The sequence below is a fragment of the Scyliorhinus canicula genome, chromosome 12 (genome assembly GCF_902713615.1).
Source record: "Scyliorhinus canicula chromosome 12, sScyCan1.1, whole genome shotgun sequence".
NCBI classification, from domain to species: domain Eukaryota; kingdom Metazoa; phylum Chordata; class Chondrichthyes; order Carcharhiniformes; family Scyliorhinidae; genus Scyliorhinus; species Scyliorhinus canicula.
This window is the reverse complement of record NC_052157.1, coordinates 243,002-256,971: the sequence shown is the minus strand read 5'-3', so window position 1 is coordinate 256,971 and position 13,970 is coordinate 243,002. Positions and strand designations below refer to the sequence as shown.

General features: G+C 56.8%; 1 protein-coding gene across 3 annotated transcripts in view; it reads left to right on the top strand.

Moving 5' to 3' along the window:
- Positions 1 to 916: 916 nt before the first annotated feature.
- mtfmt (mitochondrial methionyl-tRNA formyltransferase) overlaps positions 917 to 13,970 on the top strand; it is a 90,242-nt gene continuing 77,188 nt past the window's right edge. Inside the window, exons 1-3 of one of the 3 annotated variants that reach the window (XM_038813649.1) lie at positions 917 to 1,148; positions 3,736 to 3,954; positions 5,229 to 5,351. In XM_038813649.1, coding sequence (XP_038669577.1) covers positions 955 to 1,148; positions 3,736 to 3,954; positions 5,229 to 5,351 — 536 coding nt within the window. In that variant the 5' untranslated portion in view covers positions 917 to 954. The remainder of the gene's footprint in view (positions 1,149 to 3,735; positions 3,955 to 5,228; positions 5,352 to 13,970) is intronic. The other 2 variants (XM_038813650.1, XM_038813651.1) reach the window with 2 other exon arrangements.

The window sequence follows — 13,970 nt, the reverse complement described above, 5'->3', positions numbered from 1 at the left end:
GCGGGTCTAACATATGAGGAACGGCTGAGGATCCTGGGATTGTATTCATTGGAGTTTAGAAGGTTAAGGGGAGATCTAATAGAAACTTACAAGATAATACATGGCTTAGAAAGGGTGGACGCAAAGAAACTGTTTCCGTTAGGCGAGGAGACGAGGACCCGTGGGCACAGCCTTAGAATTAGAGGGGGTAAATTCAGAACAGAAATGTGGAGACATTTCTTCAGCCAGAGAGTGGTGGGCCTGTGGAATTCATTGCCGCGGAGTGCAGTGGAGGCCGGGACGCTAAATGGCTTCAAGGCAGAGATAGATAAATTCTTGATGTCGCGAGGAATTAAGGGCTACGGGGAGAATGCTGATAGGTGGAGTTGAAATGCCCATCAGCCATGATTGAATGGCGGAGTGGACTCAATGGGCTGAATGGCCTTACTTCCACTCCTATGTCTTATGGTCTTATGGTCTAAACTTGTGCATGAAGATGTTGGCGTATTGAGGGGCGAATTTGGTCTCCATGGCTGTTCTGTGCGTCTGGATGAAGGGCTGTTTGGCACAGGGCTAAATCGCTGGCTTTGAAAGCAGACCAAGGCAGGCCAGCAGCGCGGGTTCAATTCCCGTATCAGCCTCCCCGAACAGGCGCCGGAATGTGACGACTAGGGGCTTTTCACAGTAAATTTAGTAAAGCCTGCTCGTGACAATAAGCGATTTTCAGTTTTCAGTTCAGGTGAGGGTCGGAGGGAGGGTGAGGGTCTGAGGGAGGGTGAGGGTCTGAGGGAGGGTCGGAGGGAGGGTGAGGGTGAAGCTGCTTTTTGTTGGGGACAGAATCTTCCGCCGGAACCTTCGTGTTGGCCGAGGGGAGTTTCCGGAATGGTTTTGGCGCGGGACCGGAGACCGGAAGTGCCAGCACTAAAGATGGCGGCGCCCAGCGGGGCGGGCGGGTGAAGCCGCGGCGGCGCGGGGATGTGGAGCCCGAGGCCGGGCCTGGGCCTGGCGCGGGTCGCAGGCCGGACCCTCCCCCGGCCGCCGAGCAGCCGCCGGTTGTGTGCGGGACCCCCACGGGGGGGATACGGGCGGACGGAACCTCCCTGGCGGATTCTCTTCTTCGGAACCGACTCGTTCGCTGAGCGCGCACTGCGCAAACTCCAACTGGGCAGGTACCGGGGTCAGGGTTTGTGGGGGGGGGGTTCAGGGCTGGGGTGTCAGGATCCCGGGGGGGGGAGGGGTCGGGGTGTCAGGATCCCGGGGGGGAGGGGTCGGGGTGTCAGGATCCCGGGGGGGAGGGGGGTCAGGATCCCGGGGGGGAGGGGTCGGGGGTCAGGATCCCCGGGGGGGAGGGGTCGGGGGTCAGGGTCCCCGGGGGGGAGGGGTCGGGGGTCAGGATCTTGGGGGGTGGGGGTCGGGGGTCAGGATCCGGGGGGGTCGGGGGTCAGGATCCTGGAGGGTGGGGTCGGGGGTTAGGATCCGGGGGTGGGTGGGGTCGGGGTTAGGATCCGGGGGGTGGGCTGAGGCCGGGGGGGGCCAGGATCCCAGGGGGGAGGGGTCGGGGTGTCAGGATCCCGGGGGGGAGGGGGAGGGGTGTCAGGATCCCGGGGGGGAGGGGTCGGGGGTCAGGATCCCCGGGGGGTCGGGGGGTCAGGATCCTGGGGGGGAGGGGTCGGGGTGTCAGGATCCGGGGGGGGAGGGGTCAAGGTGTCAGGATCCCGGGGGGGGGGGGTCGGGGGTCAGGATCGTCGGGGGGTCAGGATCCTGGGGGGGAGGGGTCGGGGGTCAGGATCCCCGGGGGGGAGGGGTCGGGGGTCAGGATCCCCGGGGGGGAGGGGTCGGGGTGTCAGGATACCCGGGGGGTCGGGGGGTCAGGATCCTGGGGGGGAGGGGTCGGGGGTCAGGATCCCCGGGGGGGAGGGGTCGGGGGTCAGGATCCCCGGGGGGGGGGGGTCGGGGGTCAGGAGCTTGGGGGGGGGGGGTCGGGGGTCAGGATCCGGGGGGGGTCGGGGGTCAGGATCCTGGAGGGTGGGGTCGGGGGTTAGGATCCGGGGGTGGGTGGGGTCGGGGTTAGGATCCGGGGGGTGGGCTGAGGCCGGGGGGGGCCAGGATCCCAGGGGGGAGGGGTCGGGGTGTCAGGATCCCGGGGGGGAGGGGGGGGGGTGTCAGGATCCCGGGGGGGAGGGGGCGGGGGTCAGGATCCCCGGGGGGTCGGGGGGTCAGGATCCTGGGGGGGAGGGGTCGGGGTGTCAGGATCCCGGGGGGGAGGGGTCAAGGTGTCAGGATCCCGGGGGGGAGGGGTCGGGGGTCAGGATCGTCGGGGGGTCAGGATCCTGGGAGGGAGGGGTCGGGGGTCAGGATCCCCGGGGGGGAGGGGTTGGGGGTCAGGATCCCCGGGGGGGAGGGGTCGGGGGTCAGGATCTTGGGGGGTGGAGGTCGGGGGTCAGGATCCGGGGGGGGAGGGGGTCAGGATCCTGGAGGGTGGGGTCGGGGGTTAGGATCCGGGGGTGGGTGGGGTCGGGGTTAGGATCCGGGGGGGTGGGCTGAGGCCGGGGGGGGGGCCAGGATCCTAGGGGGGAGGGGTCGGGGTGTCAGGATCCCGGGGGGGGAGGGGGAGGGGTGTCAGGATCCCGGGGGGGAGGGGTCGGTGGTCAGGATCCCCGGGGGGTCAGGATCCTGGGGGGGAGGGGTCGGGGTGTCAGGATCCCGGGGGGGAGGGGTCGGGGTGTCAGGATCCCGGGGGGAGGGGTCGGGGTGTCAGGATCCCGGGGGGGAGAGGTCGGGGTGTCAGGATCCTGGGGGGGAGGGGTCGGGGGTCAGGATCCCCGGGGGGGAGGGGTCGGGGGGTCAGGATCCCCGGGGGGTCGGGGGGGTCAGGATCCCCGGGGGGTCGGGGGGGTCAGGATCCTGGGGGGGAGGGGTCGGGGGTCAGGATCCCCGGGGGGGAGGGGTCGGGGGTCGGGGGTCAGGATCCTGGGGGGTGGGGGTCGGGGGTCAGGATCCGGGGGGGTCGGGGGTCAGGATCCTGGAGGGTGGGGTCGGGGGTTAGGATCCGGGGGTGGGTGGGGTCGGGGTTAGGATCCGGGGGGTGGGCTGAGGCCGGGGGGGGCCAGGATCCCAGGGGGGGAGGGGTCGGGGGGTCAGGATCCCCGGGGGGGAGGGGTCGGGGGTCAGGATCTCCGGGGGGGAGGGGTCGGGGGGTCAGGATCCCCGGGGGGAGGGGTCGGGGGTCAGAATCCTGGGGGGGAGGGGTCGGGGGTCAGGATCCTGGGGGGTGGGGGTCGGGGGTCAGGATCCGGGGGGGGGGTCAGGATCCGGGGGGGTCGGGGGTCAGGATCCTGGGGGGTGGGGTCGGGGGTTAGGATCCGGGGGGTGGGGTGAGGCCGAGGGGGGGGGGGGTCAGGATCCCAGGGGGAGGAGTGGGGTCAGGTGTCATGATCCCGGGGGTCTGGATCCTGGGGGGGTGGGTGTCGGGGGTCAGTCTCTGGGGTCAGTGTTGAGACTGTTACGGGGTTGCAGCCAGAGCCTGGAGTCAATGGTCAGAGACGGGGTAAAAGGTCACTTGACCATTTTGAAAGGGCCTGGGTTCCAACTCCATCACTGGATTGTTTGCGACGCCAAGCACTCAGTTATTTACTACACGGGTGCAGATCTCTGCCTTCCCTGTGCTCTGAATAGTTCTTTACTTTTGAATTCATCTCAACCTCTTGGTTTCTTGATTTGATGTAATAATTGCTGACCGAGTGATTCCTTTCATAGTAGGTCTCTGGAAACTGGAAAGGTGCTGATAGAACAACTGGAGGTGGTTACCTTGCCAGCCACTAAATCCGGTGAGCTCCCTGTCAGAAAATATGCCAGGATGAACGAAATTCCAGTTCATGGTTGGCCTCATCTCGTACCATATGGTCACTTTGATGTTGGAATAATTGTTTCGTTTGGGAGTCTACTCAATGACCTACTTATTCAGCAGTTCCCATAGTGAGTAACTGTCTCCTGTCCATTACAAAAACGGCTTGCCTCACCCTAATGCCCCAAAACTGAATTCTTTTGTGTGTAACCTAAGATTTTAATGATGAACAAATAGAAAAAGAGGTTGAATTAATTGGACAGACTCCCCTGAATTGATGTTTATATCTCATCTACGTGTCCTTTTCACACTAACCCTTTTCAGTGCGTTGGCCTCTGACTGAGATTTCTCGATAATTGAAATGTGAAGTATCATTTTCCCTTAAACTGTTAACAAATGAGGGATCAAAGTTGGTTATTCCAATGGCCTGAGAGAAAAGTCGCAAAATTAATTTTTCCTGGAACTTGAGGCTTGTCTTGAGGCAAAAGAAAAACTTTACAAAAGTGAGAAACGTTTTAAAAATGTAATTGACACATGTGGAATTTTGGAGAAATCTTCCCCATCTTTAAAGTTTTGAAACATGCTTGTCTAGAAATAGTTGGAATTGTCTCAGTGTCATATGAGAGCTTGTAACTGAATTGGAATTTGTTGCTTCCAAAGCTATGTAAAGACATGCATCATACTCAAATGAAAAGGTATTACTGTCCTGTCCACAGTTCTGCTTCTTGGTCCTACACCCTCTTTCACTCCCATCTCACGGTAGCATGGTGGTTAGCATCAATGCTTCACAGCTCCAGGGTCCCAGGTTCGATTCCCGGCTGGGTCACTGTCTGTGTGGAGTCTGCACGTCCTCCCCGTGTGTGCGTGGGTTTTCTCCGGGTGCTCCGGTTTCCTCCCACAGTCCAAAGATGTGCGGGTTAGGTGGATTGGCCATGCTAAATTGCCCGTAGTGTAAGGTTAATGGGGGGATTGTTGGGTTACGGGTATACGGGTTACGTGGGTTTAAGTAGGGTGATCATTGCTCGGCACAACATCGAGGGCCGAAGGGCCTGTTCTGTGCTGTACTGTTCTATGTTCTATGTTCTATCTACCTCACTCTACTCTATGCTCTCTTTCCCCTCTTCCATTGACCTAGTTCTGTGTCTCCAATCCACCATTAACCCCACCTCCAGCCCGAACATTAGTTGGGAAATGATATCAATCAAATAAAACAGGCCTGATGTTTTTCACCATAAAGCAGAAGCCTCCTCCAGGGTCTGTTTTTTGTTCTGTCCACCTCTCCCTTTTCCCCACCTCCCCCCACTCCTTAGCTGCTACAAGCAGTTTATTCACTGCATTTTTCAAAGATGTACATAAAGCCTGTATCCAATGTCTATTTTTTAATGTATCTTTGCCTTGCCTCTAGTGGAATATTAAACCTACATCCCAGTCTCCTTCCCAGGTGGAGAGGTCCTGCTCCAATTTTTCACACATTGATTGATGGCGATCAGGTGACTGGTGTGACGATTATGCAGATTCGACCAACAAGGTATCCTGACCGGTTCGACTCAAAACTGCAATTAACATATAGTAATGTACAGTAATGATAGTACTGAATAATGTGGCCATTCAGTTTAATGTTTCTGCATGCACTGTATTTCATCTACAAAGAACAAAGAAAATTACAACACAGGAAAGGAACAGGCCCTTCGGCCCTCCCAGCCTGCGCCGATCCAGATCCTTTATCTAAACCTGTCTCCTATTTTCCAAGGTCTACTTCTCTCTGTTCCCCACCCGTTCATATATCTGTCCAGATGCCTCTTAAATGATGCTATCGTACCCGCCTCTACCACCTCCGCTGGTAAAGCGTTCCAGGCACCCACCACCCTCTGCGTAAAAATCTTTCCACGCACATCTCCCTTAAACTTACCCCCTCTCACCTTGAAATCGTGACCCCTTGTAACTGACACCCCCACTCTTGGGAAAAGCTTGTTGCTATCCACCCTGTCCATACCTCTCATAATTTTGTAGACCTCAATCAGGTCCCCCTTCAACCTCCGTCTTTCCAACGAAAACAATCCTAATCTACTCAACCTTTCTTCATAGCTAGCACCCTCCATACCAGGCAACATCCTGGTGAACCTCCTCTGCACCCTCTCCAAGGCATCCACATCCTTCTGGTAATGTGGCGACCAGAACTGCACGCAGTATTCCAAATGTGGCCTAACCAAAGTCCTATACAACTGTAACATGACCTGCCAACTCTTGTACTCAATACCCCGTCCGATGAAGGCAAGCATGCTGTGTGCCTTCTTGACGACTCTATCAACCTGCGTTTCCACCTTCAGGGTACAATGGACCTGAACTCCCAGATCTCTGTACATCAATTTTCCCCAGGACCCTTCCATTGACCATATAGTCCGCTCTTGAATTTGATCTTCCAAAATGCATCACCTCGCATTTGCCTGGATTGAACTCCATCTGCCATTTCTCTGCCCAATTCTCCAATCTATCTATATTTTGTTGTATTCTCTGACAGTCCTCCTCGCTATCTGCAACTCCACCAATCTTAGTATCATCTGCAAACTTGCTAATCAGACTACCTATACATTCCTCCAGGTCATTTTTGTAGATAACAAACAACAGTGGTCCGAGCACGGATCCCTGTGGAACACCACTAGTCACCCTTCTCCATTTTGAGACACTCCCTTCCACCACTACTCTCTGTCTCCTGTTGCCCAGCCAGTTCTTTATCCATCTAGCTAGTAGACCCTGAACCCCATACGACTTCACCTTTGCCATCAACCTGCCATGGGAAACCTTATCAAACGCCTTACTAAAGTCCATGTATATGACATCTACAGCCCTTCCCTCATCAATTAACTTTGTCACTTCCTCAAAGAATTCTATTAGGTTTGTAAGACATGACCTTCCTTGCACAAAACCATGCTGCCTATCACAGATAAGTCTATTTTCTTCCAGATGTGAATAGATCCTATCCCTCAGTATCTTCTCCAACAGTTTGCCTACCACTGACGTCAAGCTCACAGGTCTGTAATTCCCTGGATTTTCCCTGCTACCCTTCTTAAACAAAGGGACAACATTAGCAATTTTCCAGTCCTCCGGGACCTCACCCGTGCTCAAAGATGCTGCAAAGATATCTGTTAAGGCCCCAGCTATTTCGACTCTCGCTTCCCTCAGTAACCTGGGATAGATCCCATCCGGTCCTGGGGACTTGTCTACCTTAATGTCTTTTAGTATACCCAAAACTTCCCCTTTCCGTATGACAACTTGACCTGGAGTATTTAAACATCCATCCCTAGCCTCAACATCCGTCTTGTCCCTCTCCTTTGTGAATACCGATGCAAAGTACTCATTAAGAATCTCACCCATTTCCTCTGAGTCCACGCATAAATTCCCTCTCTTGTCTTTGAGTGGGCCAATCCTTTTCCTAATTACCCGCGTTTGAGATTCGTCCTACTTTCCCGATATTCCTCCAAAGCTTCATCAGTTTTGAGTCGCCTCGATCTTACATATGCTTCCTTTTTCATCTTAGCTAGTCTCACAATTCCACCCGTCATCCATGGTTCCCTAATCTTGCCATTTCGATCTCTCATTTTCACAGGAGCATGTCTGTCCTGCACTCTAATCAACCTTTCCTTAAAAGACTCCCACATTTCAAATGTCGATTTACCCTGAAACAGCTGCTCCCAATCCACATTCCCTAGCTCCTGCCGAATTTTGTTATACTCTGCCTTTCCCCAATTTAGCACTCTTCCTTTAGGACCACTCTCTTCTTTGTCCATGAGTATTCTAAAACTTACGGAATTGTGATTGCTATTCCCAAAGTAATCGCCGACTGAAACATCAACCAACTGGCCGGGATCATTCCCCAATACCAGGTCCAGTATGGCCCCTTCCCGAGTTGGACTATTTACATACTGCTCTAAAAAACTCTCCTGGATGCTCCTTACAAACTCTGCTCCATCTACGCCTCCAACACTACACGAATCCCATTCAATGTTGGGGAAGTTAAAATCTTCCATCACAACCACCCTATTGCTCCTACATTTTTCTATAATCTGTCTGCATATTTGTACCTCTACTTCATGCTCGCTTTTGGGACGCCTGTAGTAAAGTCCCAACAATGTTACTGCACCCTTCCTATTTCTTAGCTCCACCCATATTGCCTCAGTGCCCGAATCCTCTATCCTGCCCCTCCTTAATCACAGCAGGGTAGCATGGTGGTTAGCATCAATGCTTCACAGCTCCAGGGTCCCAGGTTCGATTCCCGGCTGGGTCACTGTCTGTGTGGAGTCTGCACGTCCTCCCCCTGTGTGCGTGGGTTTCCTCCGGGTGCTCCGGTTTCCTCCCACAGTCCAAAGATGTGCGGGTTAGGTGGATTGGCCATGCTAAATTGCCCGTAGTGTCCTAATAAAAGTAAGGTTAAGGGGGGGGGTTGTTGGGTTACGGGTATAGGGTGGATACGTGGGTTTGAGTAGGGTGATCATGGCTCGGCACAACATTGAGGGCCGAAGGGCCTGTTCTGTGCTGTACTGTTCTATGTTCTATGTAAGCTGTGATATCATCTCTGACGAGTAATGCAACTCCTCCACCCCTTCTACCTCCCTCTCTATCCCTCCTGAAGCATCTATACCCTGGGATATTCAGTTGCCAGTCCTGCCCTTCCCTCAACCAAGTCTCAGTAATACCAATAGCATCATATTCCCAGGTACTGATCCAAGCCCTAAGTTCATCTGCCTTACCTGCTACACTTCTCGCATTAAAACAAATGCACGACAGACCACCTGTCCCTTTGCGTTCATCATCTCATCCCTGTCTACTCTTCCCCTTAGTCACATGGAGTTTATTATCTCGTACCTTACCGGCTTTAGTTGCTGCTTCTTTACTGACCTCTAACTTCCTAATCTGGTTCCCATCCCCCTGCCACATTAGTTTAAAACCTCCCCAACAGTGTTAGCAAAAGCACCCCTTGGGACATTTGTTCCAGTCCTGCCCAGGTGTAGATATCCGGTTTGCAATGGTCCCACCGCCCCCAGAACCGGTTCCAATGTCCCAAAAATCTGAACCCCTCCCTCCTGCACTATCTCTCAAGCCACGTATTCATACTGACTATTCTTGAATTTCTACTCTCACTGTCTCATGGTACTGGTAGCAATCCTCAGATTACTACCTTTGAGGACCTACTTTTTTTTATAAATAATTTTTATTGAAGTTTTTACAAAATACAAAATATAAACATCATAACTCTATTAACGTACACCCGCGGTAACCCCCCGTAAACAATGCCCCCCAACTGCAAGAGCAACTTCAAACAAAAGGAAAAAACAAAACAGAAACCAAAACCAGAAGCCCCCCCCCCCGGGTTGCTGCTGCTGTCGGCCTATTTCCCTACCGTTCCGCCAGGAAGTCCAGAAAGGGCTGCCACCGCCTGAAAAACCCTTGTACTGATCCCCTCAGGGCAAATTTCACCCTCTCCAATTTAATGAACCCCGCCATATCCGAGATCCAGGCCTCCACGCTTGGGGTCCTCGCATCCTTCCATTGGAGCAAGATCCTCCGCCGGGCTACTAGGGACGCAAAGGTCAGGACCCCGGCCTCTATCGCCTCCTGCACTCCCGGCTCCACCGCCACCCCAAAAATTGTGAGTCCCCAGCCTGGCTCAACCCTGGATCCCACCACTCTCGACACCGTCTTTGCTACCCCCTTCCAAAACTCCCCCAACGCTGGGCACGCCCAAAACATATGGGCGTGGTTCGCTGGGCTCCCCGAGCACCTAGCACACCTGTCCTCGCCCCCCGAAAAACCTACTCATCCTCGACCCAGTCATGTGGGCCCTATGCAGCACCTTGAACTGTATGAGGCTAAGCCTCGCACAGGAAGAGGAGGAATTCACTCTCTCCAGGGCATCCGCCCATGTCCCCTCCTCAATCTCCTCACCCAGCTCCTCTTCCCATTTACCCTTCAGTTCCTCCACCGAGGCCTCGTCTACCTCCTGCATCACCCGGTATATGTCCGAGATCCTCCCTCCTCCGACCCACACCCCCGAGAGCACCCTATCCCGCACCCCCCGTGGAGGCAGCAAGGGGAACCCCTCCACCTGCTGCCTGGCAAACGCCCTCACCTGGATGTACCTAAACATGTTCCCCGGGGGAGCCCAAACTTCCCCTCTAACTCCCCCAAGCTCGCGAACCTCCCCTCCACAAACAGGTCCCTCAACCTCCTAACCCCTGCCCTGTGCCAGCCCCGGAATCCGCCATTAATGCTCCCTGGGACGAACAGATGGTTCCCCCGTATCGGGGCCTCCCATTGAGCCCCCCATTTCTCCTCTGTGCCGTCTCCATTGCCCCCAAATTTTGAGGATAGCCACCACCACCGGGCTCATGGTATACCTCGTTAGAGGGAGCGGCAACGGCGCCGTTACTAGCGCTTCCAGGCTCGTGCCCACACAAGACGCCGCCTCCATCCTCTTCCACGCTGCCCCCTCCTCGCCCATTACCCACTTACGCACCATCGCTGCGTTGGCCGCCCAGTAGTACCCACAGAGGTTGGGCAACGCCAGCCCCCCCCTATCCCTGCCTCATTCCAGGAACACACTTCGAACCCTTGGAGTCCCATGCGCCCACACAAATCCCGTGATACTGCTGTTGACCCTCCTGAAAAAGGCCTTTGGGATAAAGATGGGGAGGCACTGGAACAAGAACAAAAACCTCGGGAGCACCGTCATCTTGAAGGACTGCACCCTCCCCGCCAGTGACAGCGGTAACATATCCCACCTCTTAAACTCCTCCTCCATCTGCTCCACCAAGGTTGAGCTTGTGCAGGGCCCCCCAACTCCCAGCCACCTGGACCCCTAGGTACCTGAAGCTCTTCCCTGCCTGCTTCAGTGGGAGCCTACCAATCCCCTCCTCTTGATCCCCCGGATGCACCACAAACACCTCGCTCTTGCCCAGGTTCAGCTTATACCCCGAGAAACCCCCGAATTCCCCAAGGATCCTCATCACCTCCGGCATCCCCCCCACCGGGTCCGCCACATACAGCAGCAGGTCGTAGGCGTACAGTGACACTCGATGCTCCTCCCCACCCCGCACCAGGCCCCTCCAGTTCCCCGACTCCCTCAACGCCAGGGGCTCAATTGCCAACGCGAAGAGCAAGGGGGACAGGGGGCACCCCTGTCTCGTCCCCCGATGCAGCCGAAAGTACTCCGACCTCCTCCTATTCGTGGCTACACTCGCCATCGGGGCCTCGTAAAGCAGCCTCACCCACCGAATAAACCCCACCCCAAACCTCTCCAACACCTCCCACAAGTACTCCCACTCCACCCTATCGAAGGCCTTCTCCGCGTCCAACGCCACCACTATCTCCGCCTCCCCTTCCACTGCCGGCATCATAATGACATTGTGGAGTCTTCGCACATTTGTGTTCAGCTGCCTTCCCTTCACAAACCCCGTCTGGTCCTCATGAATGACCCCGGGCACGCAATTCTCTATTCTAGTGGCCAGGATCTTTGCCAGCAGCTTATCATCGGCGTTCAGCAACGAAATCGGCCTATATGACCCGCACTGCAGAGGGTCCTTGTCCCGCTTCAGGCAAAGCCCCCCCCCCCATGCCTCGTTAAAGGTCCGGACCAACAGGGGGCCCAACAGGTCCAAATACTTTTTATAGAATTCCGCCGGAAACCCATCCGGCCCCGGCGCCTTCCCCGACTGCATGCTCCCTATCCCTTTGACAACCTCCTCCAACTCGATCGGCGCCCCCAGTCCCTCCACCCGCTCCTCTTCCACCCTCGGGAAACGCAACCTGTCCAGGAAGCGCCCCATTCCACCCTCCTCCACCGGGGGCTCGGACCGGTACAGTTCCCCATAAAAGTCCCTGAAGACCCCATTGACCTCTTCCCCCCTCCGCACCACCTTCCCGGCGCTATCCCTCACTCCTCCAATCTCCCTGGCCGCGTCTCGCTTCCGGAGCTGGTGCGCCAGCATCCTGCTCGCCTTCTCCCCGTGTTCATACACCGCCCCCCTGTGCTTTCCTCCACTGAGCTTCCGCCTTTCTGGTCGTCAGTAGGTCAAATCTGGCCTGAAGGCTACGCCTCTCCCCCAGCAATCCCTCCTCTGGGGCCTCCGCATATCTCCTATCCACCTGCACCATCTCCCCTATCAGTCTCTCCCTCTGCTCCCCCCTCTCCCTATGGGTTTGGATGGAGATCAATTCCCCCCTCATCACCGCCTTCAATGCCTCCCAGACTGTCCCCACTCGGACCTCCCCGTTATCATTGGCCTCGAGTTATCTCTCGATACACCCCCGGACCCTCCCGGCCACCTCCTCCTCTGAGCAGCCCCACCTCCATGCGCCAGAGCGGGCGCTGGTCCCTCTCTTCCCCCAGCCCGAGGTCCACCCAGTGCGGGGCATGATCCGAAATGGCAATGGCGGAGTATTCCACTTCCTCCACCCTCGACACCAGCCCCCTGCTCAGGACAAAAATGTCAATCCTCGAGTAGGCCTTATGTACATGGGAGAAAAACGAGTATTCCCTGGCCCTTGGCCTCGCAAACCTCCAAGGGTCCTCCACCCCCCCCCCCCATCTGGTCCATAAATCCCCTCAGCACCTTAGCCGCCGCCGACCTCCTACCCGTCCGGGACTTGGATCGATCCAATGGGGGATCCAGCACCGTGTTAAAGTCTCCCCCCATGATCAGGCCCCCCACCTCCAGGTCTGGAATGCGGCTCAGCATACGCCGCATGAACCCCGCATCATCCCAATTTGGGGCATAAACATTCACCAACACTACCCGCTCCCCCTGCAGCTTGCTACTCACCATCACATATCTCCCGCCACTGTCAGCCACCACATTTAACGCTTCAAACAACACCTTCTTCCCCACCAGGATCGCCACCCCCTTACTCTTCTCATCCAGCCCTGAGTGGAATACTTGGCCCACCCACCCCTTTCTCAGCCGGACCTGGTCCACCATTCTCAGGTGTGTCTTCTGGAGCATGGCCACATCCGCCTTCAGCCCCTTCAGGTGCGCAAATACCCGGGCCCGTTTGACCGGCCCATTCAGCCCCCTCACATTCCAGGTTATCAGCCGGATCCGAGGGCTCCCTGCCCCCTTTCCCTGCCGATTAGCCATACCCCATCCCTTGCCCACCCCCGGCCAGCGTCCCCCGCTCTGCCAGTTCCCCACGGCGGCACCTCCCCCCCCCCCCCCAGCACCCCCTGCGTCCTCCAGCTCCTTCCTGACCGTTTCAGCAGCAACCCGGTAAACCCCCCCCCCCGGCTAGGAACCCTCCTAGCCGTGCCCCCCCCTCTACAGCACTCCCGTGAGTCAGCTATCTTCTGCTGACCCCGGTGGCTCCCGCCCTACTTTCGGCTCCTCCCAACGTGGGACTGCCCCTCCTCCATAGTGCCCATCAACCAGACCACCCTCCCCCGCTCCTGCGCGGGAAAAGAAAACCCCGCCCCCTCCCTCTCCCAGCGCGGGGACCCGCAGAAAGCCCACGCTTTCGCCCTGCCGGGCCCCGCCTCCTCCAGGGCCACTCCCATTGTCAGTCCCCCCCACCACCAGCTCCCCAAACACCCCGTTTACCCCTCAGTCAAAACCCGTCCACCCAACTCCTGCTAGAAAACCCATAAAGAAAACACCCGTATGGCATCACCCCACCCACCCTACGGCCACCCCACATCATACCCTGAACCCTGCAAATACACATACAGTATAAATAAAAACAGTTTTCTACAGCATCCCCCATCCGGGGGACCCTCAGTTTGAGTCCAGTTTCTCGGCTTGCACGAAGGCCCACGCCTCCTCCGGGGACTCAAAATAATGGTGCCGATCCTTGTAGGTGACCCACAGACGTGCCGGCTGCAGCATTCCAAACTTCACCTTCCATCTGTGGAGCACCGCCTTCGTCCGGTTAAACCCGGCCCTCCGCCTCGCCACCTCCGCACTCCAGTCCTGGAAGATCCGCACCTCCGTGTTCTCCCATTTGCTGCTCCGCTCCTTCTTGGCCCACCGGAGCACACACTCACGATCCACGAACCGGTGGAACCTCACCAACACCGCCCGCGGCGGCTCGTTCGGCTTGGGCCTCCTAGCCAGAATTCTGTGGGCCTCATCCAACTCCAGGGGCCCCTGGAAGGACCCAG